General features: G+C 32.2%; 5 protein-coding genes across 19 annotated transcripts; 2 read left to right on the top strand and 3 right to left on the bottom strand.

The window, feature by feature from the left end:
- The first annotated feature begins 506 nt into the window (after positions 1–506).
- ValRS (Valyl-tRNA synthetase) lies at positions 507–5584 on the top strand. The gene is made up of 17 exons (XM_034337183.2): positions 507–825; positions 970–1143; positions 1237–1364; positions 1435–1599; positions 1658–1859; positions 1938–2226; positions 2287–2411; positions 2493–2638; positions 2716–2920; positions 2983–3156; positions 3248–3369; positions 3440–3548; positions 3616–3897; positions 3969–4448; positions 4521–4724; positions 4811–5086; positions 5161–5584. Exons 1-17 carry the CDS (start codon positions 658–660, stop codon positions 5374–5376), a joined length of 3465 nt encoding a protein of 1154 aa, XP_034193074.1. The 5' UTR covers positions 507–657; the 3' UTR covers positions 5377–5584.
- Positions 5585–5740: 156 nt separating this feature from the next.
- On the bottom strand, positions 5741–11834 carry LOC117610149 (DENN domain-containing protein 1B). 11 transcript variants are annotated; one of them, XM_034337186.2, is made up of 15 exons: positions 11381–11834; positions 10750–10905; positions 10546–10677; positions 10334–10469; positions 10211–10264; positions 9861–10118; positions 9699–9800; positions 9372–9599; positions 9116–9292; positions 8995–9027; positions 8779–8833; positions 8519–8702; positions 8304–8448; positions 7034–7699; positions 5741–6792 (listed from the first exon to the last, which is right to left on the bottom strand). In XM_034337186.2, exons 1-15 carry the CDS (start codon positions 11395–11397, stop codon positions 6379–6381), a joined length of 2757 nt encoding a protein of 918 aa, XP_034193077.2. In that variant the 5' UTR covers positions 11398–11834; the 3' UTR covers positions 5741–6378. The 11 variants fall into 11 exon arrangements, with proteins under 11 accessions (XP_034193077.2, XP_034193079.2, XP_034193081.2 ...); XM_034337188.2 differs by having other exon boundaries at positions 8304–8442; XM_034337190.2 differs by having other exon boundaries at positions 8379–8448; positions 11381–11833.
- A 2063-nt stretch (positions 11835–13897) lies between these two features.
- On the bottom strand, positions 13898–16761 carry Rala (Ras-like protein A). 5 transcript variants are annotated; one of them, XR_004582808.2, is made up of 7 exons: positions 16626–16760; positions 15850–15968; positions 15541–15749; positions 15287–15461; positions 14764–14880; positions 14559–14611; positions 13898–14161 (listed from the first exon to the last, which is right to left on the bottom strand). XR_004582808.2 is itself a non-coding variant. In XM_034337196.2 (6 exons), the coding sequence occupies exons 2-5, from the start codon at positions 15952–15954 to the stop codon at positions 14764–14766; spliced, it is 606 nt and encodes a 201-aa protein (XP_034193087.1). In that variant the 5' UTR covers positions 15955–15968; positions 16626–16760; the 3' UTR covers positions 13898–14161. The 5 variants fall into 5 exon arrangements, 2 of the variants coding, with proteins under 2 accessions (XP_034193087.1, XP_034193088.1); XR_004582809.2 differs by lacking the exon at positions 16626–16760 and adding an exon at positions 16202–16362; XR_004582810.2 differs by lacking the exon at positions 16626–16760 and adding an exon at positions 16206–16362.
- A 553-nt stretch (positions 16762–17314) lies between these two features.
- On the top strand, positions 17315–19524 carry LOC117610169 (NF-kappa-B-repressing factor). The gene is made up of 8 exons (XM_034337225.2): positions 17315–17502; positions 17620–17831; positions 17922–18055; positions 18153–18396; positions 18461–18587; positions 18661–18833; positions 18896–19066; positions 19136–19524. The coding sequence occupies exons 2-8, from the start codon at positions 17656–17658 to the stop codon at positions 19296–19298; spliced, it is 1188 nt and encodes a 395-aa protein (XP_034193116.1). The 5' UTR covers positions 17315–17502; positions 17620–17655; the 3' UTR covers positions 19299–19524.
- On the bottom strand, positions 18461–25382 carry LOC117610172 (prohormone-4). The gene is made up of 4 exons (XM_034337229.2): positions 24888–25382; positions 23879–24010; positions 23483–23635; positions 18461–23365 (listed from the first exon to the last, which is right to left on the bottom strand). Exons 1-4 carry the CDS (start codon positions 25015–25017, stop codon positions 23172–23174), a joined length of 609 nt encoding a protein of 202 aa, XP_034193120.1. The 5' UTR covers positions 25018–25382; the 3' UTR covers positions 18461–23171.
- Positions 25383–25978: the final 596 nt, after the last annotated feature.

Here is a 25978-nt window from a genome sequence, read left to right as displayed (position 1 = left end):
CTCAAACTACTCAACGAGTTACCGACTTACCGTCATCCATAAGGAGATTACTAGCGCCATCTGTACGAAAGTAGCGGAAACTACTTGCCGAACAGTTTCCGCGACTTCCCGATAGGTGGCGCCAGTGTTCTCCTTATGGATGTCGGTAAGTCGGTAACTCGTTGAGTAGTTTGAGCCGTTCTCGTATAGATGGCGCTACGGTCGAATTTTTAACCCCACCCCCTTCTTTAGGGCGGTCTTTTGAAAGTACAAGTTTGCCAAACAATTATTTTAATAATTTCTTGGTCTGGCATTGATTTTGATTGACTTCTAAAAAAAGCAGAATCAAAGGGAGTCAAAACTGTGGCTTCTCAGTTGTGATTACGAGTAAGAGGGGCTGAAAACAGGTATTATATACTAACTGTGCTGTGTAATGCACAACCTATCTTTACCTCGGGGTGTCTAAGATCCCCAAAATCGTAACCCTTTGAGAACAACAAAACATGTTCTGTCGTTTTATATCTGTAGTCACTGACTGCTGTAATCCAGTACGAATGCGATGGTGCAATGAAAGTATTGGAAAGTGTATGGAAAGTATGCGGTTGACATAATAATTTTTCGTCGACTTTGTTATTTGAAAAATTAATTATTCCAAAGGAATAACAAAAGATCATCAATATGGTTGACATAAAAACCCAAGAACTTAACGAGCTAAATGAAGTTCCGCAGAAGAGCGCAAAACAGTTGCAGAAAGAGGCAAAGAAATTAGCGAAACTGGAAAAGTTTAAACAAAAGCAGGAAAAGAAGGAAGGTGATAAAATTCCAAAAGCTAAGGAAAAATATGAAGTATGCACAATGTTACCGTTCAAATTTTTCATATTGTTCTTTTATCAATTGTTAATGTTCCTCTTATCCATATGGCTTTTATTTCACAGTTGTAAGAAAAATGATACATATCGTAAGGGTTTCTTATTTGTTTTCTTCTTTTAGAAAATTGAAAAGAAGAAAGAATCCAAAGAATCTGCTGTATACACAATAAATACACCTATAGGAGAGAAGAAAGATGTTACATGTGCTATGCCTGATACATATAGTCCAAAGTATGTTGAAGCAGCATGGTATGCATGGTGGGAACAGCAAGGTTTCTTCAAACCTGAATACGGTGTATGTAATACTATATATATATATATATATTAAAATAGGTTAAAGATTAAATTTAAAAATTCTTTACATCATTTTCTTTATCATTAACTACAGAGAAAAAGTATATCAGAGTCAAATCCTAATGGAAAATTTGTTATGGTGACACCTCCTCCTAATGTAACTGGTTTCCTTCACCTTGGACATGCTTTAACCAGTGCTGTAGAAGATACTATTACAAGATGGTAAAATAAAACTTTAATTTAATTGCTCAAGTTCAATAATCTTATGTAAAAGACTTTTCTGATTTACAAGGAATCGTATGAAAGGACGTACAACTTTATGGAACCCAGGTTGTGACCATGCAGGTATTGCTACTCAAGTGGTTGTTGAAAAGAAACTTTGGAAAGAAGAGAAAAAAACGCGTCACGACGTGGGGAGAGAGAATTTTATAGAAAAAGTTTGGAAATGGAAGGAAGAGTAAGTTGAGATAATTTGTATACATATGATAAATCTTTATACAATGAATGAATTTTAGGAAAGGAAACGGAATCTACACGCAGTTGAGAAAATTAGGCGGTTCGTGTGATTGGGATCGTGCTTGTTTCACTATGGATCCAAAGTTATGTAGAGCTGTTACAGAGGCATTTATAAGGTTACACGACGAGGGCACAATTTATAGAAGTAATCGCTTGGTTAATTGGTCTTGTACATTAAAAAGTGCTATCTCGGACATAGAGGTAAGAATCTCTCTCTTAAAAAGTAAATCTTCAGCTATGTACTTTTCTAGTGCAGTATTTCATTTACGTCATTTTCAGGTTGATAAACTTGAATTAACTGGTCGTACATTACTTTCAATTCCTGGATATCAAGAAAAAGTAGAATTCGGCGTGCTAGTTTTATTTTCTTATGAAATTGTAGATTCTACAGAAAAGATAATAGTAGCTACTACTCGTATAGAGACTATGTTGGGGGACACAGCCATTGCTGTTCATCCAAAAGATTCTAGATACACTCAGTATATTGGAAAATATGTACAACATCCATTTTGTGATAGAAAGCTACCTATTATAGCCGATGAATTTGTCGAAATGGAATTTGGAACAGGTAAAAAGATATAACAGCATAACAAATTCTTTTATCACAGTTATGCATATTGTATTACAGGTGCTGTAAAAATTACACCAGCTCATGATCCTAATGACTACGAAGTAGGCAAAAGACATAACTTGCCATTTATCACTGTTTTTGATGACAATGGGAATATTATCGGAGATTATGGTCAATTTACGGTATTCGTAAATTTTTAATTAAAGTAACATAATTTACTACAATTTGGAAAATTTCTTAACATAACAAATTTCTATGTACAGGGAATTAAGCGGTTCCATGCTAGAACACATATAATAACAGAATTAACAGCAAAAAATTTGTTAGTTGAAATTAAGGATAATCCTATGGTGGTACCAATATGTAGTAGATCTAAGGATGTTATTGAACCATTAATGAAACCTCAGTGGTAATTATATATTATAGTAGTAACATTAATGTCAGCGCATAACTAGATCAAGTTACAATTATATCTTTCATTTATAGGTACATAAGATGCAACGAAATGGCCGAGAAAGCAATGAACGCCGTAAAAACTGGTGAACTGAAAATTATTCCGGATCAGTATAAGAAGATTTGGTACCATTGGATGGAAAACATAAAAGATTGGTGTATTTCTCGTCAACTGTGGTGGGGTCATCGTATTCCTGCTTATTCTGTTAAAACAATTAATCCTGTTGCAAATCTGAAGGTCAGTTTTGAGAACATAATGGAAATTAATATAATCTTAACGTACAAATTTGTTTTAATCAGCTAAATGATGAATATTGGGTGAGCGCGCATTCACAAAACGAAGCAAAAGAAAAGGCCGCTAAAAAATTAAATACTACTGTAGATAACATTATTGTGGAACAAGATGCTGATGTGTTAGATACGTGGTTTTCTTCTGGTTTGTTTCCATTTTCGATATTTGGATGGCCGGACGAGGTACGTACATGATCTTAAATCAGTTTTTCGTTCTATTTAGCTTAAGTAATATCATTTTAGTTTAATATTAAAATAAAATAATTTATTTCAGACAAACGAGTTCAAAGAATTTTATCCTGGAACATTGTTAGAAACTGGACACGATATATTATTTTTCTGGGTAGCAAGGATGGTATTTCTCGGGCAAAAGTTAACAGGAAAATTACCATTCAAGTATGTACATATATTTATCGCTACGTTTAAATTCATATTATTAGATATGTACATAAGAAACTTTCCATAGAGAAGTTTATTTACACGCTATGGTACGAGATGCGCATGGAAGGAAGATGAGCAAATCCTTAGGAAATGTTATAGATCCCATGGATGTAATTAACGGAATATCACTGGAGGTACGTTTCATAATATCCATCGATCTTATAATTTTGTACAGATACTTAAAGTTGAAATTCCATTTAGAATCTTCATAAGCAACTAATGAATTCCAATTTGGAGCCAAAAGAGCTTCAACGGGCTATAGAAGGACAGAAACGTGATTATCCGCAAGGAATTCCTGAGTGTGGAACTGATGCTCTAAGGTTTGCTCTTTGTGCTTATACGATGCAAGGTCGCGATATTAATCTGGACATCAATCGCGTCCAAGGATACCGTTTTTTCTGTAACAAAATATGGAATGCAGCAAAGTTTTGTTTCATGTACCTGGATTCCAACATCAATTATTGTGAAGATAACCAATTGGTGGTAAAATTGATTGATTATATTCGTAAAAGGTTTCAATTGCCTCTGTAAACTTGCATTTTATTTTTTTGTAGAAAAATCAATATGATAACAATGTGGTAGGTGACAAAAAATGGTATCATAAAACTTTGAAAGAAAGATGTGTACAGGAAGCATTAAATAATTATTTAGGAGACTATGCCTACCTAGACGGATATAATCCATCACAAATTGACGTGAAGGTTTATCAAACCTTTGTTAAATTAGACGTTGATTTTATAAAATATCCTCATTTGCAACGTTGGTATAAACATATAGCATCGTTCAGTGCACAAGAACAATCTGCGTTCCGCGTTGAACAAGGTAAAATATTACCTCAATGCAGTTGCAAAATACATGATCACAATAACAGAATAAAGCAAGTATCAAAGGAAACAAATGTGGATTTATGGATGCTCTCGCGTGTAAGTTATGCCGTGAACACTTGTGATAAAGCAATGGCGGAGTATGATTTTCCAACAGCCACCACTGCTTGTTATAATCTCTGGTTATATGATCTATGCGATATTTATTTGGTTCGTATATTATAATTATACGGGAATTAGACTATCCAATACATTGCTTATTGACTAACAATCTCATTTTAGGAGTATTTAAAACCAGTATTTCAAAGTAACGATGATGAGAGAAAGCTAGCAGCAAGAAAAACTTTGTTTAAAACTCTAGATATAGGATTAAAATTGTTGAGTCCATTCATGCCGTTCATAACTGAAGAATTGTATCAACGTTTACCACACGCGAAACATCTTTATCCAAGTATATGTGTCAGTCCATACCCAGATACTTCAGATGTATGAACATTATTATTATTATTATTATTATTGTTTTTATACATTCTCTACAAATGTAGTTTTTAATTATCGCGATTATTCTTAAGTGTCCTTGGAGAAATGAAGAGATAGAAAAGGATATTGAATTTGCTAACAAAGTAATAAAAAATATCCGATCAACGCGTGCAACTTACAACTTACCAAATAAAATAAAGACTGAAGCTTTTCTTGTATGCAGCAATGATAGTTTAAAAGATCAACTGATGGAATATCAGCTACTAATCGAAACTCTTGCATATTCTACGCTTAGCACTCAACAACCATCAACAGGATGTGCTATCATTACTGTGACGGATAAAGTACAAGTACACTTATTGTTAAAGGTATGATATTACTACTGATAAATTATTCATTAATTGAATTCATTATTTAATTATAATATTTATGGACGTTCAAGGGTTTAATCGATCCAAAGAAAGAGTTGGAGAAACTTTGCAAAAAGAAAGAACAGTTATTAGATATTATACATAAAACCAAACAAGCTATGGAAGTTCCTGATTATAATGTTAAGGTACCTTTAGATGTACAAAACAGTAACAAAGAAAAGTTGATTAACAGCGAAGGAGAATTGAAACGAATTACCGATGCAATAGTGGCTCTACAAACAATGTAATATTTAATTAAAAATATAGGGTTCAAAATTTTATATCTGCATTACTTTTGTATTTAAATTATCTTTTACCAAAAATTCTTCTTGCTTTTTATCTTATTTAACGAGTTGGAAAATGTACCTAACATTTTTGGTCGTTGACTTATGGTATTAAAAAATTGTATGTATATCTATAATCAGAAATCTCTCTTTTTTTTAATTTTTTTTTTTTTTTTTTTTCAAGCAAAAAAAAAGAACACAAATGATTATGATGTTTTTTTGACCGAAAGTATTTTTACATTCATTTATTATAAAGCGTTATTAATAAATGCAACAACTACTAAAATTAATATATTTAAAATCTAACAAGGATGAACTAATAATTTCAATATCGTACTTAATTTGTTCCGATCGATTATATTCTATCTATTATTAAATATAATTTATTTATGAAAATAACATAGGAAAATGATTACAGTAGAATAATAACAGATAAGTATACGTTTCATACAGTCAGTATTATGCATTATGTTGCTATCATATTGCATGATATTCATTATAGCATTAATATATGTATATGTAAAGATTTCAAGAATTTATTTATACATATTATACGAAAGTGTATTTGTAATTTTTAACTACATATCCCCTGTTTTGAATAAAAAGCATCGATAGAAACAAACTTTGTACGAAACCGTGTATAATTAAATCTATAGAAACAATGATTCAAAAATTACGCGACAAAAAACATTTGGAAGTATTGTAAATCTTATTGATCAATTTCTTTATATCAAAAATGTATAATGTTACGGTTGTGCAAGAAAATCAAATTATTGTATCTCCACCCTCCTATGAAGTCATTAATATTAACTATTGTTATCGTTCTGTAAAATTTCTGTTAACTACTGCTTCCTGTAGGCATTGAACTTACATTAGTTCTTATTACGACATGAATTACAAGAAAGAAAAGAAAAACAGTATTAACATTATATGTACAATTACGATATGTGAACGGTAATTTATTACTTATTCGAATTTTGTCCAATTATTTTGTGATTTAATGGCAGGTGTATTCAACGTTAAGCTGAACGTATTATCTACATTAATACTGTTTTCGGATGTGTTACATATGTTAGACTTTTTCGTCGGTGAATCGCCGTTGCTTATACTAAATTTGTTAAAATCCAAACCGTAGGCTTGTAACAAATCCAAATCACCGATATTATCGGAGGATTTTTGTTGCTTGTCATTATTTTTGTGCAATGGTTGAAAGTAAGGGTATAGCGGATTGCTAAGACCCTCGCCCATTTCAGGAATATGTAACGACTGAGTCATTTGTTTGGAATTGGTGAATTCCGACGATTTGGAAAGTAGCGGGTCGAAGTCTTCGCTGCTTGTGGTAGAATCTAATCTAATTAAATCTGGCACTTCAGGAGAATCCTATGGGCATAAAAACAAATGGCATATTAATAATATAAAAACAAAAAATTTAATTTCAAAGGACAAACGATTACATTGTTTTTTCTTTTTTCTTTTTGACAAAACAGAAACATTTAACATTCGTAAAAATGAAAAAAAGAAGAAAAGGGATAAATGTATATCATAGGTTTAATGACTGTATGTAATGATCGTTGAAAAGTGAATATAAGTTGATAAATAAGTAACGAATGATGACGTTTACCTTCGAATGTGCAGAGTAAGATGTACTATTGTATGCATGGGATGGAACGTGACAATTAACAGACAACGATGCATTTGTAGCTTGAAAGATCGGTGGTTGCAAATAGGAAGGTATAAATACTTTACTTGTATCAAAAGGATCATTCTCTTTCAAATGAAAGCGTGAATTGAAATTTTTCAGACATTTGTCGAAAGAATGTTTCGTTACATCTAGATTATAATTTGTAAAAACATCATCAGGATAAATTTCAGTGTTTTCTGAGCAATTTTCAAAACCATTCTTACAATGATTTATATCCGTATTTTGCGAATACAAAGATGTATTATGTTCTGTAAATTCATGCAAAAAATTACTCGAGTGTGCATTATGAACAGACTCTTCTGATGATTTATCAATTTCTTCTCCTGCTTTATTTACTTTCAAGGCCAAAGAATCAAATGGATATGTTTTATTTACACTAGTTTGAGTATTAATATTATCATTGGTATTTAACGTAACATTTGACTGATCTACCAAACTAATTAAGGTGGAATGTGGATTAGAGGATATTGTTTGTGAAGAGGAGGTAACAATTGGATTTGTGACAACTGGATTAGGCGGAGGACCGTGCCGCATATGTCCATTCCATGCAGGTCTCAAGCTGTCTAAGCTGCGCACTGGTTTCAACTGAAAGTGATGCATGAAACATTCTTACATTTATCTAAATATTTATCTTACTCGATAAACTCTATTAAATAAATGAATACGAATATAATACGTTCTTGCATTGTATTCATGCACATTTTAAGAATATATCGAAAGTACATTTCTAAAAAAAATTAATTGTATAATATTACACATTCCAAGAAATATTTTTATATTTTTAACGTAATTATATGTATTGAAATAGCAAAAGAAATAAGAATTTTTCAAAGATGGTACATGCATGATATGTAATTCTTAAAGATCTGTACATATTGTAACGCAGAAAATGTTTCTAAAATTTTTGACCAACACGGTAAAATTTGGTCAGTGATTTTAAAAAAATTTTTTATATTTACCTCAAATTATTATTATTATCATGTATCAGTGCTAATACTACACATACATACTTCAATAAGCAATATCTCAAATACATTGAAACTGCACATAGACATTTGTACAGCAATAAATGCTGCACGTTTTTACAAAATATATATACTCTACTAACATTTAAGGATTGAAGGATTTCATGTAAACTTTTTGAACATAGGTAACTTGAACAATAATTTTCTATTAAAACTGAACGTACACTTACTGTTCTATCGATAGGAGGTGTATTTGGAAATATCACGTGACGAAGTTCTTGCATAAGATCGATATTTACCCTTTCTGGTGGAGAATCAGATTCTTCTGGAGAGCTAGGACTCAATGGAGAATATTGTTGTCTACTGCAACTTAAACGACACAAATCAACTATATGTTAAAAAATGCAAAATATAAAATATAATAAAAATAGAGGCATACCTTGAATCGGTAAAATTGCTATTTCGCATCCGAAGATCTTTTCTATAACTAGTTGTAGCTGTAAAACCATTTGGTGATTTCGAAGGAGATGTAAAATCAATAGGCCTTCTATCCACTGTAGGCGAACTGGGCGCAGATCTTGGTTGATAAAACCTCATACCCGTTTCGTTTCTATTTGATCGACCTAAGAACAGAAGGAAAATATTTAAACACTAATCGATATACCTGAATTATAATGACTAAAAATTGTATACTTATACCTTTCCATTTTAATCCTTTATATGCTGTTTTCATATCTTTACCTTTGTCTTTTACCTGTGAATATAATATTAATAGTATCAAATTTAAATGTACTTTTTACTAAAGTATGCAATGTTAGATTTGTTACTAGTTTTTTCTACTTTACTTCCTTTTGTCAGTTAATAATATTTAAATAGAAAATGCAGCAAATTTGATACGTTTGTCTTAAAACTTACTGATTTAACTGCATATTTTACAGCTGGATTGGCCTGGGATCGAAGACAATCAAAAACACAAAATGACAATATGAAAGCCGATTTTTTAAATACTTTTAATGAAATATTCAAATAAACGTACTTTATCTTTCACACTGCGGAAAAACGCGGAACTTTCCTTTCGCATGGTATACGTCCATTCCCGGTATTGCTGCATAAATTTACTACCAGATTTAGCGGAATAACTACAAGCTTCCATTTCGAACTCATCCGAGAAACCAAGTCCTGAATTAAGCATATTCAGTCTTTCTTCTATAAACTGAAATCATCATTATTATAAATTGAAATTTATTTAGATCCAAATTATTCTCTATATCGCTTAATGTATTCTTTCATACTTGTTGAAATATTTGTAACTGCAACATTTCTCGTACAAAAGGTTGCATCGAGGGAGGTCTGCTTTCTATAAATGCATCTCGATCAAAAGTAATACTTTGTCCTTGTTCCAGCGTTAATGCGTCCCTGTAGCCAGCTGTTAATTGTACCAATGCACGCAGAAATGCCCTTGACACTCCATCACCGAGAAGCGCGGGTCTATTACGTAATGCCCTTTTCAAGTTTGTCACCTGGGACAAAGAAACTTTTTATTTTATTATTTAAGAAATATTTCGATTCTTACGAATAACTTTGTTGCATCAAGAATAAAATTATATTTCTATACGAACCACATCCTGAGGTAAGGATTCCAAGTCTTGAAATGGCGATTCTATCGTATTATTATCAGCATCCAAAATTACTACTTCTTCTAAATCACCTTTACGTACTCTCTGAAAAGAAAAAGAGAACAATAAGGATATAAATATGAATTAATTAATTTTACTAAATACCTGAAGTGTTGGAGCAGGAACTCCGATTAAAAATGGCATTGGTGCTAATAAATAATCTATTAAAAATAGTGGTAGTACTGGTATGTATATATGTTGCCAAATCATCGGGTATATTAAAGCGTTGCATGCTTGAACACATGCGCTCAATCTTGAAAGACGTTTTGAAGTGAAAATAATTCGTCGTTCGTATAACATAGAAGCAAATACTATCATCATATTCTGGGCATCAACAGCACTGTAATACTCGGTCAAATTTCTCTAAAATAACACATAGTTGATACTTGACATATAGCTTACTGCCATTTAGACTAATTTCTTATAAATGCTGAAACGGGTATTTAGTTACTTACATTTTCAGGTATACTTGGTAATTGAAATTGTTTCGGACTTTGACAAACAAAATTCTGAAAATTATATAAATGTGTAATTTAAATAAAATATTATACCAAGTGCAAACTCGTTAAATTGATTACCACTTTAGAATTTGGTACAGGGATCGATATAGAACTACCAGGAATGGGAACTGAACTTCTATACACAGTTTCAAGAAATTTCCAGAGATCTTCTCCAGTGCCAGTACTCATTAAGGTTGCAATATTATTTAAAAGCCTATTTAAAATATAAAGTATCGTAGTTTATGAACAAGATCGTCCGCTGATTTTATTATAATAAGTAATATACTAACTTGTAAAATATTTCATGCCATGGTAATGCACTTAAGATTACTAAAGCTGTATCTGTTTTAGGATCGTGTCGACAAAATCCAAACGTCCATTTTGAACTAGTGAATACAAATGAAAAATGTTGCACCAACAGACTGTAATAAATATACATAGAATTAAATTCTGTTCAACAGTTAACTGTAATTTAGTACAGGATCAAAACTTACTTTTCAATTTCACACGGGTATGCAAATTTTGGAACAGATTTAAGTATTTCCTCATCCGAAAATGAAGTAGGATACTTTTGAAGTATCCAAGGTGGCCTCTCTCCTAATGGTGCAGCTATTTCACAAAAACACTCGAAAAGATGTTGTACATTGTCCCTAAAAATATTGATATCAAACATTTAAGTAATAACATATTACTTCAATAACGTCGAATTCAAATACAATTTGAACAACCTATACAGATAATTCAAATGCGAATGCAAATGTTCTATACGTTACTTTAATTACTTTTTACCTTGCGCCATATGTTACACAATATGTGTATGCATAGCAAACATACGCCTATTTCGCATACTTGAAATTTGTATGTATGAAAATATAATAATAATTATTTCTAAAATTTTAACAAATGTATTGTCATTTAATTTATCAAACGTGGTAAATTGAATTTTAGTTAAGAAAAAGATATTTAAACAATACTATATTATGGACAACTTTCACTTCTTTTTTGTAGCATGCAAAAGAAATGGTTTTATAGCATAAAAAAGATATCAGCAAATGTAATGAAACATTAAAAATATCCATGATACGATATTTATAAAAGAACATGGAAAATGAAAAATATACCCACCTCAATCTGGAATCCATGATAACAGTGGAAAAAAAAATAAGTACTTTATATTCTCTTGACGTCTATACGTCATTGTACGTACTACATGACAGTAATACATTCCATTCACGTGAATTTTAGTCCCATTGCATAGCCCATTGTTACGACCCACACTATTCTTATAAACAATTTTCTTTTCCCTTCTTCCTGTGATAATGTATCCTAACCGTACCGCCAAGCGATGTATCAACTGTTACCTCTGAACACTGAGAACATCTTACGTCCAAATCACACCTACTATGCACATTTATGTGGATATTTATGTAGGTACATACATATGTATATATGTATTACTCTTGTTACAGAAGTGCATTTGGTTTGCGCATCTCGGCTAGATTCAGAAGGCTCATCAACATCATCAATATGGTACATACCTTCTACAGTCTACTTTTCACTTCGTGGTCATAGTATACGTATGTGTACATACATATGTATGTATGTATGTATGTATGTATGTACATACAGGGTGAACAAAACTCTACAAATAGGAAGAAACTAAAGTGTCATCCGTCAATCTCTCATGTTATTGTCAGCGCCATCTAAGATGAGAATGTAAAGAGCATAATATTTAGGATTTTCTTTTTATTGCAAATATTAATATTGTTACACTTATACATTTTTGTGCAGATGAAATGATACATAAATAACTAATTTATCAATTAATAATACATTTTCATTATTTAAAAATATATGATTTAAATCATATCTACTCTAACTTGTACATACAAAATATTCCATTAAAAATAATTTAGTTTAATAATGAATGATGATGCAAATATTTCATACTAACATACTAAACATTTCATACAATTAACTTCTGATATAGCAGTAGATTCTAATTAATGTAAACATATAATTTATAATGATACTCAGATATTTATAGAATGAAGTATATTTAAATCTATACACACTGATAAAACTCCTTTGAAGAATTGTATTTTATCATTAACTTCTCTCTGTTAACAGCGAACACTTAAAAGGCACAATTAATTGCAATAGTACAAAAATATTAAAACTCAAATACACAAAAAAATATGAGCTATTCTCTAAAAAGTTACATTACTAACAAATATATTTCAAATCATAATTCTTCTATAAAATTTGAATTCTTAATAATGCATATGTTTATATATGTATATATATATATATATATAAAATTGTAAATATAATATCAAGATTTTCTTATTTTATTTCTGCATAAATAAATGCACCTCATAGAGGTTCAAGTCTTTTAAGATAAGTAGATTAATCATGTGCTCAGTCTGTTGAATTCTGTTCTGAATTTGTAGATGCATTATTTTTCACACAATGGGTTTCTTGATTAATTTCAGTAACAAATATGTACTCTTATGTGAGGAACCAAACTTACAAATATTGGGTTGGGGAATAAGTTCGTAGCGTTTGTATTAAAGACTTTTATTTGAACAAAAATCAATAGTTATAATAATAAATTAATCAATTATGTATTCGGTTTTGTAGAGCAGAAAGAGCTCTATCGAATGAATATTATAATACTTTGTCAAACAGCAGAAGAATTGTTGTAAAACAAAAGATAATATAAAGGCGCTACGAACTTATTCCCCAACCCAATATATACATTTACCGGTCTTTATAGAAATATGTTAAAAAAATTGATTAAAGGAGTACAATGTTTGACTTGGATGCAAATATTTAAAACCAGGTAAAACAAAATTTCTACTACATTTTAAAACTGTACATGTAAATACAAATAAATTATTTGTATTTACATGTTCAGGACACAAAGTTACCTTATTATGAAAATAGTAAACTGTAACATAACTGCATACTGTAAACTTGTTCTATAAAATACCACATATAACAAGGAAATTATAGATTAACTGCCACGTGTCTTCGTTACTTTACAGTGTTATGACTACTAAAAGAAAGAGTTTAAACAAATATTATTGACAGATACTAAAACAAGAGTGCTGAAATCATTCAAGGTTTCCAAGAAATATACAAAATACACGAATAAAGATATGTTACTTTTATTTGTAAACAAAACCAATTACAGTGTTTTTATAATAAATATTAGCAACTCTTTTAATCACTGTCATTAACTAATCACAAGACTGTGTATAATGTATATATACATGTACATGTTCTATATGTATATATACATATAAAAATTCTTTACCCTTTCTTTCTTTTTGATCTACAATACTTGAATAAATGATTTATATACATGTTTCAGCACTCTAAGAACAGTTAAAAAATACCTAAGATAAAATATATAAGATAATTTTGTGCTTTGTTGAAAGCTTTGATTCTATTTATATTAAAAATTATGATGCAAATTATTATTAATACATAGGAATTATGATTATATGCACCCGTGCATTATAAATTAATCAATAAGCAATGTTATAAGAAGGAACATGAATTTTATAACTTCTAACGTAACAATCATTAAACAATTTTTAAACTGTATGTTTTTTCAATATAAATATTTGTATATACGTTTAGTGCGTCAATTCACTGTAAAGTGTCAGAAAAGTTTTACTATATGTATGTAACACGTGTGTGTATATATATAAATACACTTTTCTTACTCAGCTTTTGCAATTAGAAGTTGAATATTCCGTTATGAAAGTTATACGCGTTGCTTTGTAATTGTTAGAGCAAAATGCAGCAATTTCTTTCCTCCTTGCCCTCTTTTCCATCGCCTTGATTTTCCTGTGCTTTCCGTGCAGCTATCGCGCTCATTAAATCAAAAAATACCTGTAATGTAACACAAAATATGTCCTATACTATGTACCTATATACATAAATTTCACGTCCGTTTACTTTAATTTCACCATTTAAGTTTGTACAATTAAAGCACAATAAAAACTGCACTGAATGAGTGAAAATATGAGATAATTTTTGTACCGGTTATATGGAAAAAAAAATATACATGCATGGCAACAAGCTATATTTACTATTTTATATGGAAATTTTCAGCCATTTATGTTTAAATTGAATTCTCAAAAATGAAAAAGAAAAAAAAAAAAGAAAAAGAATTGTGTCTTTATAGTTTTTAATACTGAATTATAATTCTGCATGCATATGCAGTATTTCAGGCATAAGCAAGAATCAAGCAAAATATAAGTAATAAAAAGTGTTCTATTATACGTGCCTGTGAGAGACACTCTTGTAGAAGGCTGTTACATCTGGTGTAATTGTTACCTGCTGATAATTGCACATACACATATTTATTTAAATGTTAGAAAAAAGTAAAAAAAAAAGAAAATATATATATATATACATGTGTATATAAAACCCTTAAGTATTGTACATTTTACGTTATAAAAAAATTAACAACAGTTTAAAAAACTGCAAACCTATAGAAAAATGCACTTCTTTTTCTTCTTGTTAGCACGGTCCTTTCCACGACCGTTGCTCGCTGACTTGTCCTCGATCTTGCGCGACCTTATTTCACGCATCAAGTCGAAAAATACCTGAAAATGTGCAATTGATGCCATCTCAAAGCCTCGAGGCTCGAAAAAGTGCTTTTAAATTAAAAACAAATATGCAGTATACATGTATGCTTATGATGTGCTTATACAAACACACATTTAATGCAAAGAATCACGTGTGCAAAAGCTATACGATGCACATGTAGCAGAGAAAATTGTAGGATACAGAAGAAATTGCAAATGAAGCTAAACAGATATATATCTCATGCAATTTCTGTATTCTAAAGGCTGTAATAAAATTGAAATACTGCATGTGCATTTACTTATATACAACTATAAATGTATAAATATGTTTCCACTATTAAATACTATTGGTAACACTAATTAATTTCCAACAAAACAACTACTTTGATATTGAGAAACATAAGTGGTTTTATAATCAACCTACCTTATCGACATTTTCTTTCGTTTTTGCACTTGTTTCTACATATGGTACACCCCATTGTTGTGATCTTGCTTGAGCTTCTGCTAAAGTAACTTTCCTCTTTTCTTGCAAATCACTTTTATTTCCCACTAATAGAAATGGAATGTTTTCATCATTCTTTACCCTAAGAATCTGTTCTCTGAATAAAAAAAATCAATGGATTTTGTTTTGTACCTTAAATATATGCATGTTTTTGTATTAAATAAATTATTACATACCTAAACTCTTGAGTGGCTTGAAAACTGTCATCTTCTGTTATAGAAAACACACAAAGAAATCCTTCTCCGCTTCTAAAATAATTATCTCTAATTGCTGCATAATCTTCTTGTCCTGCAGTATCTAGAATATCAATTTGTACTTCTTCTCCGTCTAATACAACTTTCTTTCTATAAGAATCTGCTTTTGTAGGCTCATAATCCTCGACAAACTAATTAGAATAAAAAGAAATATATGTTTGTATTTAATCAGCTATACATATTGAGATATAAATATAAATATATACATATGTATGTACAAGGTTCCTGTACCTCATCGTACATAAACTGTAATGTAAGGGCAGATTTTCCAACGCCTCCACTTCCAACCATTATAACCTTATGCATTGCTTGGGTAGTACCTGGCTTTTTAGACATTTTCCTATGTACTTCTGAAACAACAATATTTAAGAACATTAATACAAAAGAAAAGATATAAAAATGATTGAAGCAATATATATATATATATATATATATACATATATATACTAAAATATATCTACTAAATTAGAAAGTTGGCAGAAACAAATATCATTAAAGGAAATCATAGTTGAGAAAGGCAGGATGTGAAACTCCTATTGTTAGTATGAGAAATCTAAACACAAGCACAGAATCATATATTTACCTACTTATATATTATAGATCATAAAATATGTTTAAGTCAAGAAAATACAGGTTAGAGCACAACTTTGTGCACTGTTTTGATATGTATAGTGATATATAGACTGGCATTTAATTTTTCCGTCATGTTTATACTACGCTGTGTCTTTGAACGCGACATAAGAAATGTTGAGACAAATGATACAAAACTATCTGCGATCCATCGAATATTCGTGTAATTTTTTTATTACGCTCGCCTATGCCTAAAAAAGGTAATACAAAATAAAATAAAGCTGGATATATGAGAACGAATAACGAAAAAGGCGGTGCCACACGCCCAATGTCAAGGGATGCCTAATTTAATTTTAAGCCTTAGAAATTTCGCCCATTGGATTGGAATACACATAGTTTCTACCTGCAACGATGACAAATTTAGATTCTCTAAATACCTTTTCAGGTCGCGTATATAAAGCAACTATTTCCTCTTTTTCTAAGTCTCAGCTGTCGCGCTTCGTTTACTGTATTGTCAATGATAGTACTAACAGTGACTCACTGGTACATACAGATAATTAACTGTAGAGGTACTCGTGCACCCTTCTGGCAACTTTTTGTACTGTTATACCGGTGTTGAAAATAATGTTTCTTTTCTGGAATTTATATTTTTAGTAAATATATATTATAAAAGTCATATTTCTTGCATAAAGATATAAACAACTGTGTTTAATATTTCGTTATGATTTCAACTTTCTATGCATCCTTATAATTACTACAAATTATAATCATAAACCAATGATCCAAAAATATATTTATATTATAAATGTGTATGTATGTAAGTATTTATGGACGTACATTTGGTACATTATTAAATTATTAAAATAATTGTTTGACAAACTTGTATTTTAAAAAGACCGCCATAAATTAATTTTCAATTCGCCCGTAGCGCCATCTATACAAAAACGGCTGAAACTACTCGCCAATTAGTTTCCGCAAGTACCCGATAGATGGCGCCAGTATTCGCCTGGCTCAGAGGTCGGTAATCGTTGAGTAGTTTCAGCCGTTTTCGTACAGATGGCGCTAGTAGTTAAACCAATGTCGGTAAATTGGTCGGTAAATCGTCGAGTAGTTTCCGCCGTTTACGAATAGATGGCGCAAGGATCGAATTAGAGATTCCATTCTTATGGAATCGGGCGATTTGATTTTGCAATTAATTTACAATTAACATCGAAGCAATTTACGTTCTCGCCTTCGTTCTCAAGGCACAATCACGTACAATTTCAAGACCCTCGAAAACAAAGACACGTACAGTCTTGTACAGTCTTGTTGGATGTAAGTATAGACTTTGTATATTATATTATACACATATAAATAACAGCAATTCAACAATGTTTATGGTATCAGCAAGGGGCATATGTACATTTGATGAATATTTATGCATTTGTATAGGTTCATAATTTATTACATAAAACCTGTTGCACTGTGATGAAAATGACTACAGAGGAAGACTGGGACGTAGAACGGTTAAAGGCAGAACACGAATCTGATGAACATTGGGAACTTAGACGTAAATTTCTTTTAGCTCATAAAGATAAATTCCCAGAAGATGAACTTGTTTGTTTGGCTCAAGTATTTACTAATGTCGAATTGCTTGGCTGCAGGTAAAGTACATATATTTGTTACTAATTTTCATATATTATTTATAAGAACATGACATTTAACATTGATTATTTTTACTATGTTTCTCTCAGATATCCAAAAGAGACAATGCAATTAATAGCAGAATTAGCTAAAGATATTGTTGGAGATTATAGAGAGAAACAGAAGACTAAGTTACAAAGAACATTTGTGAAAGCTTCAGATGCTGCTAGTTCAAAGGTTAAAGGTATATCTAAGAACTGTGAGTTCTATCGCTATTTTTAACAATTTCAAATCATTTTTTGGTCATACATTGTATCGAATAATGTATTTATGTTATTCAGGACTGAATGCCCGATCGTCTACCAATAAAGTTAATACAGAAGTAGAATTAGAAAGTACAAGCTCCACTGTTGAATCTACAACTAGCAAAGTACCCGTTAAACGAATAAAATTACAAGAACCACCATTTGGTGATATCGTATTGGTAGAGAGACCTAAGGATGTACCACAGAATATAATTGCTTGTGCAATTAATGCCTCGGGCAATGATTTAGAATGGAAATTTAATAAAATCAGTAACTTTTTGTATGTGTTATTATTTTTATTTTCTGTTGTATATGCAAATAAAATTAATTGCATGTCTTTATAGTAAATGCACTATTTTTATCAACTCAAAGCCATTGGCAGAAGCTTCTAATTGTAATCAGAAAATGGCAAAGAAAGAAGCAGCTATTATTGGATTACAAGAACTAAAAAAATATTATTATACAATTAAGGTTTGTAACGTGGAGTTTTGACGTTCATGTTTATGTTTATTGAATTTAATCCAAACTTGTATCTAATGTTTAGATTAAGCAAAATATAAATGAAGATTCCAATGTAACTACAACAACAATGGTAAAAGCAACAGTAACAGAGGAGTCAATTTCTGATGATAATATTGGAAAAAAATTAATGAAATTAATGGGTTGGACGGGTGGAGGTCTCGGTAAATCGCAACAGGGAATCGTGGAACCTATCACGTAAGCGTGATTTCTCTTATATTTTGTGCAAAGCATTGTAAATATTAATATCGATTGAATAGTGTTAAGCAACAGATCAGCAGAGAAGGACTAGGACTAAAGTCAAATTCTTCCTCACTGAATCACGTAAAATATAAATCTAGACACATTATGAAAAAGTATCTGGCAGGTGACATGAGAACTGATTTGGTATTCTCTGCATTTACAAATGAAGAGAGAGCTGCAATCCATGTGTAAGTAGTATAGTGATAAAAATTTCTGAAACGATGGATCACATTAAAAACCGGGTTTATTAAATTTAGGATAGCAAGACAGTTGGGTTTGAAATCACACAGTTATGGTCCTAAGGATCAACGAACATTGGTAATATCTCGTAAAATAGATGTACGAAATTTGGTGGACGAATTAAAAAGTCTTGGAGGGATTACCAGCAAATACGAATTGATCGAACCAACTGAAATGTAAATGAAAAAATATACCTATTTTTCTGTCTTTTCTATTCATATTATTTCTTGGTCTGTTTTTATACCTGAACCGAACATTTAAATAAAACATTTTGTCCACTAAATTCAGTATGAATCATTTCTTTTGCGGCATAGCCCAATGTGTTTGGAAAGTATTACTCATGTTGATTTCATGAGATTTTAGTCGAATAAAAAAAAAAAAAAGAAAACTTTAATTTTTACAAGAATCATAAGCATATCATATATACATATACGTGATCAGGTACATACAATTTTAATTGCATAAAATAAAACTGAAGAAACGTTCACTTTATTTAATGATCGTCGCGCGCTGAACTTATTTCCAAGAACATTGTATTTTAATTAATAGAAGTACAAAAACTTTAAGAAGCAAGATCACTTACAAGTGTATGGTACGTCGCAGTTGCCGTATAATAAGAATAAGAATAAGAATAAGAATGCTTTGGCAGTAGAACAATATAGAAGTCGAAAGTAACATGGATACGACGACGGCATGTGATTTTATTACATTATCACATTATTTCAATCTTGTTAACTAATTGTAAGATGGTCAATGTTGATTACGTATACTTTTGCGCTGTACATATTTATCAAGCGGCGGTAAACATCCAATAATGCTCGTTCACGCTACTTTGTTTATAACATTAAAAGAAAGAAAGCGATAATTAAAACATATACATATATAAATTACATCATTTTCGAAATTGATTTGAATTTGTATTTTTCTCAAGCGTGGATAACTATGGACGGATCGTGCAGATATGTTCTGTTACGTTTTTAACAATTCACGATTATACATATATGTATATTTGTATGTCTAATGTACTTAAATAAATTAGATTGCTAATGCAATGAAAACTATTGACGTTTATGCTGGTAACTGTAATTTTCATGACGTACCTACTGAGAATTTTATATACGCGTGCGATTTCAAACATAAAATACAGATAATAAAACCCGAGTGGGACATGAATTATTACATGGATTATTACATCGATTGTCTCTTTAAATCGCATCATACAAAAGAGTAGTAAACAAACAATTGTAAACGATAGATAAGAGAATACGCGGCGTGTACAAGCATTTTAGAACTCCTCGCTCTAAACAGTGCTGCTAGAGAAATGTTTTGAGAAGCTTTTATGGATCCTTCTATCGTTCTTCTGCTTTTATGTATATTATTACACATAATAAAATGCATAAGAGGTCTCTCCTGTATACAACACTGTTTTAAAACGATTGAAATATACACACTGCACATTGTACATGTTTGGATTCATCAATTCCAATTACCATTAAAGATGGTAATCTTAAATGTATCTTAAATGTACCACGTCGAAATTGAAGGAAAGGGAAGGGAGGAGGTGAAGGACGAAGTCGTTCCTGAGCGGAGATTCAGAACGTCTTGATCCTTTGAAAGATTCATCTTAAAGTTTACACAACTTCCCTCAGGATTCTGTCTTCGGTCCAGGCCCTACTTTGGACCGTAATTGACATCTGGAGGGAACGTTACATATCTCTCTCTCTCTCTCTCTCTCTCTCTCTCTCTCTCTCTCTCTCTCTCTCTGTCTTCTTCATTTTTCTCTCTTTTATATACCAAAATATTATATCTACTATTTGATAAAAGTGACTCTTTTGTTGATATGTAATATATATATATATATACTTAATTATTTATATTAGAAGATACGTCATTGGTTGACTAGAAGATATTACGCTTAAAATATAGGTAGAGATGGGTTTTATTCGTTAAACGAAAGTCTTTCTTTGTGGGTGTAGACGTGTAATTAGCTCCCCGGTTTCGAACAGGAAGAAAGAAAACGGAGAACCAGCACCCTGAAAGAACACGACACTCATCTCCAGATTACGTTACTGATATGTATCCATATTGATATGTTACGTTGCATTACCGTCATTTGCATCTTTAATACATCTTCATCTTAAGTAAAGAGCGCGTTATACCCTGAAGGAACGCGATAAGATGCTAGATTTGTACCTGCTTTACTTCCTCATGTTTAAAATAGATAATATGTATATATATATATTTTTTTTTTCTTTTTTTTTTTCGTTTCATATACACATTCGTGTATCCATATCTCACTAAAGATCGATCGCTTTTATCAGAAAAAATAAGATGACTGTTGTTGTTTTGAAAACATTAATACAAACCGATCGATACAACATGAAATACACTTTTCTAAAATGGAATTTGTACGTTGCGTTTAATAGTGTTACAGCAAAAACAACTGGATACCTAGTAAGATCGATTCAAAGTTTTTCCTACCAGCGAAGGTTTGTATCGATCTTTACGCTTTATTGACGATTAAAATAAGTATATCGAAGCATACGTTACAAAATATACAATTAACCCTTTGCGATCCAAGTGTGTAGCACACTGTGTCGGTGTTTACAATATATCTGTAACATTCAAAAATGATAATGAAGCGGGTGGGGGGAGGGAATATCAATGATAATACATCTGTTTTAATAAATAAATAAAGTAGACCGCAAAGAGTTCACTGTATATCCGTCCAACGAATAAAACTTTTTGATTCCAATAGGACTTATCTACGTATTTCTGTTTGGTGCGTATCGACGAGAAATATCATTCATTGAAATATCATCAACGATTCTTGATTGTTCAGACATGCGATCAAACATCCTTTTACCCGATGCGATATAAAAGCAGCGTTTTTCAAGTAACAGAAGAGAGATATATATGGCTGATTTATCTTGATTGTCCTTCACTTAATTGAATAATCGGTGTACGACCGTGTTCAATGACGCGTTCAACGGCAAACTATATCCAGTAAGATTCATTCTAAACATCAGATTGGCGAAATACTGGTCGAAAATCTACGTAGGTATAAATTACTCGAACTCGATACGACGGGAAACTGAAATCCGTAGAAGGACCTTTACATGGTACTGTACCAGCAGTAATCATCACACCGCTTCCTGTATATAATGTATATATACGCATACATACAGAAATTATTATGTAATATACATTGTACATGATAGCTTGTGACAAACATCATGTGCAGTATACGGAATTTTACGATCAATTTGCAAGGCAGAAGATTTTGCGCATGCACGAGTACGTGTCGTTACTTTGAACGCCATAAGAGACTGACAATGGAAGTGAAAATTTAAAAAAAAGAAAAAGGAAGAGAAAAAAAGAAAGAAGAAATCAAGGTATAATTCTTTTTTTTTTTTTTTCCTTTTTCGTCTCTGAAAGGATGATTAAATGTCTAACGGCTACGCCATACTGGCCTCGGAAGCGGGCAACGTTAGCCTGTTATATCGATCGCAGGCCAGTGCGACACGAGTAAAATATAATTAATTGACCCAAGTAATTACTATGCTTCTATATCGTCGCAATGCTCGATGCGTGACTTTCATCGTCACGACATTGTTTCAACTTTGATCACTTTCTTTCCTAGAAGGGTAACAACGCGTCCATTGTAGCGCGAGAGAACGACGTTGGGTCATTAAAAAGGTGTGCACAACAGATATATGTATGCATGTATGTACAAGCGTTGACCCTTGACATTTAGCGAAAGTTTAAACGTTCAGTACTCCCATGCCCCTCGATAATGATTGATAGATACAGCTATCTCGATTGATCTCGGTGCTCTTTTGGCGTATTCTTTTGAAAAGCAAGAACAATAAGAAACGAAAGGAGAAAGAAGAAAAAAGATAGGCAAACAAGTAGATGGCGATCACGTTGCGAAAGATAGTTGGCAAAGAAGAGTAGTCGAGCTTTTAAGCGATAGGATAATGCGATTGTAGTAATACGATACAGCCAACATGATAGTGCCTCCGCGATGTCGTTCCTCTGGGAGTAGCCTGTTCAGTCGAGAAAGCCGGTTTTCACGAGTTTCTCCAGAAAGAACTTGACGTCTCCCAATTCGGAATCCTTGATACCGATCGATTTCAGCATACCCAAGTCACCGTTTTCCACCGCCATGAACACGGAACGCAAGTGTTCCAAATCTGATCGCATCAGATGCAATGCTGCACCAAAGTCTTCGATCGTTTGGGATTCTAAAAACATGAATTTTGTTCATTGTTCGATAAAAATCAAACGATTAATACCTAATTTAAATTGGAACCAATGGAGACGCCAGCAATGTTGTTTATGGAAATGAAAAAATAACTTACCAGAAAGAGCTATGGCTACCGAGTTCACTCCACCCAAAGGTTTCAGTGTATCTCTCGCTTTGGTTCCGAACAATTTCTCGAGATAATTAGGACCGTGACTTGCCAGCAACGACTGCAGAAAACTAGCCGTTTCCTCTACCGGTGGTCTTTTCGCTAAAATGTCCAACAGAAAGTATTTACTGATTAAACTTTAAATAAATAAATGAATATAATGAAAAAATTGCCAATTGACATTTATGTTTCTTTACGATGACATGGGACACAACACACGCGGTGCGTCAGTCACGCATCGGACAGCCAAGGTAAACAGTAGTAGAGGTCGAGCATAAATCAGTCTTTCTACATAATCTAAGTTCAACTGTTTCGTAGTATGTATACGTTGTAACAATTAATTACCAGCTGTGCATAGTCTTGAATCCTCGTCGTATCCGTTTTGACAATCTGGAGCACCGTCGCATAAATACTGGATCGAAATACATATGCCGTCTCCTGGACATTTAAACGGCTCGTACGGCCGGCATGCATTTTCTGTAACATTCGAATTTACAAATATTAAGTTAAGATACATGTATGTATGTATGTATGTAATGTACGACTTTCTGTACAGAGTGGCCAAATTAGCATACATAATTATTAATAATTATTGCTGGCTGCTAGCACAACTGATATGGATTTTACCAATATATCATCGTATCAATTGGTTCTCAAGTGAAATACTCGATCGGAAAATATGGTAATTTCAATTCCCTGCTCGTTACCACAAGGAATTTAATAATAAAATAACATTAATCAGTGGTGGTAGTAGTCATGCCACGTTCCATAACGAAACGAACTACCGTTTCATTCATTGCATTGAATAAACTACAGACAGCCTATCACGAAGATGAATCGTGATACGTTGAAATACACCACGTGGATTGAAATTACCACTTAAACGTCCTTACCATCCACACAATGGATCGTACTTATGTATATAAAGACTAAAATGTATCGTAGAACCTTGCGTAAACGGTGTTTTAATCCTTAACCAACTTGTTACATGATATTCGTCGTCGTGTATTTCTACAAATATAATATTATTCGATGTTACCCGAGATTTTATGAATAAGGGAAAAAGAAATAACAAAAAATACATATGCATGGAATATTTATAGGAGCCCAATTGACTCCACCTTACCTATTTGTGCAACAGAAATTGCACCCCATCATTACGAACTAGCATCATTACAAACAACTGTCACTAAATAATTATAGTTTATAGCTTAATCGATTACTATTTCACAATCTACAGAAAAGTAATTCTACTCTAAACGGAATGTAACGTTAACGAATTTCAGATAAACAAATCATGATTATATTCAAGCAAGATTATCGTACAAATTAGTAACGGACAATGACGACTTACCAGTACGTTTCGAGTTGAAGTGACCATAAAATCGACTCAAGTCGAGCGCCATGACGGCACGCGGAAAAACAACGCAAGCACTCAGGGCGAGGCTAAGCGCAGCCACACTGGTGCAAAATCTTTGAACCATTCTTAGCCGGTGTAGCCCGTTAACTAATCTCGATAAACGAGTGTTCACGCAGGCTATGCGTTTCGTTGGCTAACAGTGAAACAATGACGGTACTACGTTCTGGAACGTCCGAAGATCGTGAACCTGAAGCTTGTTTCAGGCTACCTAAAAGCTAAAAATCGAAATAACAGTCGTTGACACGCTGATCCCTCGATGAACAATACGAATACGATTGTCTGCCTTCACTTTTCCTGCTTTAACTTTTTCTCCTTTCACAGCCACCCTCTATCTCTTTTCAACACCGAGTGGCTGGTGCGTGACACGGGGTGCACAAGCACTGTGAACACACCTGCCTACCTTACGTATCATACATGCCATGCTAAGTACGTATTATAATCCCTACTCTTCCAGAGACACCTCTATTTGAAAAGGTGGGAGAGAAGGTAGGATCAATCGTCCAATAGGACAACAGGACTCGCTGAATGTGACCAATGAAAATGGGCGAGATCAAATGTACATACTACCCTGGAACACCTACGCGACCCTTTGCTACGTCGCATCGATTTCAACCCCCTTGTGTCTGTAGGTAACTTTTGTTTATCGTTACATACATATGTAATGCTGCGTTTACGCGGGTAGAATAGTATGGCGTGCGTTATCCTCATGGAATAGGGTAATGGATTCACTAAATTTCGAGGAAATCCCATTTAGTTAAATTAACGCGCAACCCTGAACAACTTTTGTTAAGAACTTCTCGCGGTTAGACCTTTTCCCTCGCTATTATACGTAGTACATACATACATAAGTACATACATGTAATACTCAATTCATTTTTTTTTCTAGGCATTACTATACAGATGCAGATAATTGTATTCGGTATAATTTATATATACATAAAATTGTATGAATTTTTTTTCTATAATTAAAGAGTAGTTACAAGAATATTTTATAAAATTGTGTAATAATATAATATAGATAACTC

Source organism: Osmia lignaria, chromosome 13, assembly GCF_051020975.1.
Source record: "Osmia lignaria lignaria isolate PbOS001 chromosome 13, iyOsmLign1, whole genome shotgun sequence".
Lineage (NCBI taxonomy): Eukaryota > Metazoa > Arthropoda > Insecta > Hymenoptera > Megachilidae > Osmia > Osmia lignaria.
Note: the sequence above shows the minus strand (reverse complement) of the source record. Positions and strands in the feature narration are given on the sequence as shown.

Bases quoted from the DNA above. Each gene is read 5' to 3' on its own strand.
- ValRS (XM_034337183.2), top strand. From the start codon at position 658: ATGGTTGACATAAAAACCCAAGAACTTAACGAGCTAAATGAAGTTCCG. The intron at 2,227-2,286 runs GTAAAAAGATAT...ATTGTATTACAG, and splicing joins CGAAATGGAATTTGGAACAG to GTGCTGTAAAAATTACACCA. The intron at 3,370-3,439 runs GTATGTACATAT...AACTTTCCATAG, and splicing joins ACAGGAAAATTACCATTCAA to AGAAGTTTATTTACACGCTA.
- LOC117610172 (XM_034337229.2), bottom strand. From the start codon at position 25,017: ATGGTTCAAAGATTTTGCACCAGTGTGGCTGCGCTTAGCCTCGCCCTG. The intron at 24,011-24,887 runs GTAAGTCGTCAT...CGAATGTTACAG, and splicing joins CTTCAACTCGAAACGTACTG to AAAATGCATGCCGGCCGTAC. The intron at 23,366-23,482 runs GTAAGTTATTTT...TCATGTTTTTAG, and splicing joins GGTAGCCATAGCTCTTTCTG to AATCCCAAACGATCGAAGAC.
- Rala (XM_034337196.2), bottom strand. From the start codon at position 15,954: ATGTCTAAAAAGCCAGGTACTACCCAAGCAATGCATAAGGTTATAATG. The intron at 15,750-15,849 runs GTACAGGAACCT...TATTCTAATTAG, and splicing joins TACAGTTTATGTACGATGAG to TTTGTCGAGGATTATGAGCC. The intron at 15,462-15,540 runs GTATGTAATAAT...TTTTTTATTCAG, and splicing joins CAAGCCACTCAAGAGTTTAG to AGAACAGATTCTTAGGGTAA.
- LOC117610149 (XM_034337186.2), bottom strand. The intron at 10,119-10,210 runs GTAAGTAACTAA...GTGTTATTTTAG, and splicing joins TACCAAGTATACCTGAAAAT to AGAAATTTGACCGAGTATTA. The intron at 9,801-9,860 runs GTATTTAGTAAA...TTTTCTTTTCAG, and splicing joins TTCCTGCTCCAACACTTCAG to AGAGTACGTAAAGGTGATTT.
- LOC117610169 (XM_034337225.2), top strand. From the start codon at position 17,656: ATGAAAATGACTACAGAGGAAGACTGGGACGTAGAACGGTTAAAGGCA. The intron at 17,832-17,921 runs GTAAAGTACATA...TGTTTCTCTCAG, and splicing joins GTCGAATTGCTTGGCTGCAG to ATATCCAAAAGAGACAATGC. The intron at 18,588-18,660 runs GTTTGTAACGTG...TCTAATGTTTAG, and splicing joins AATATTATTATACAATTAAG to ATTAAGCAAAATATAAATGA.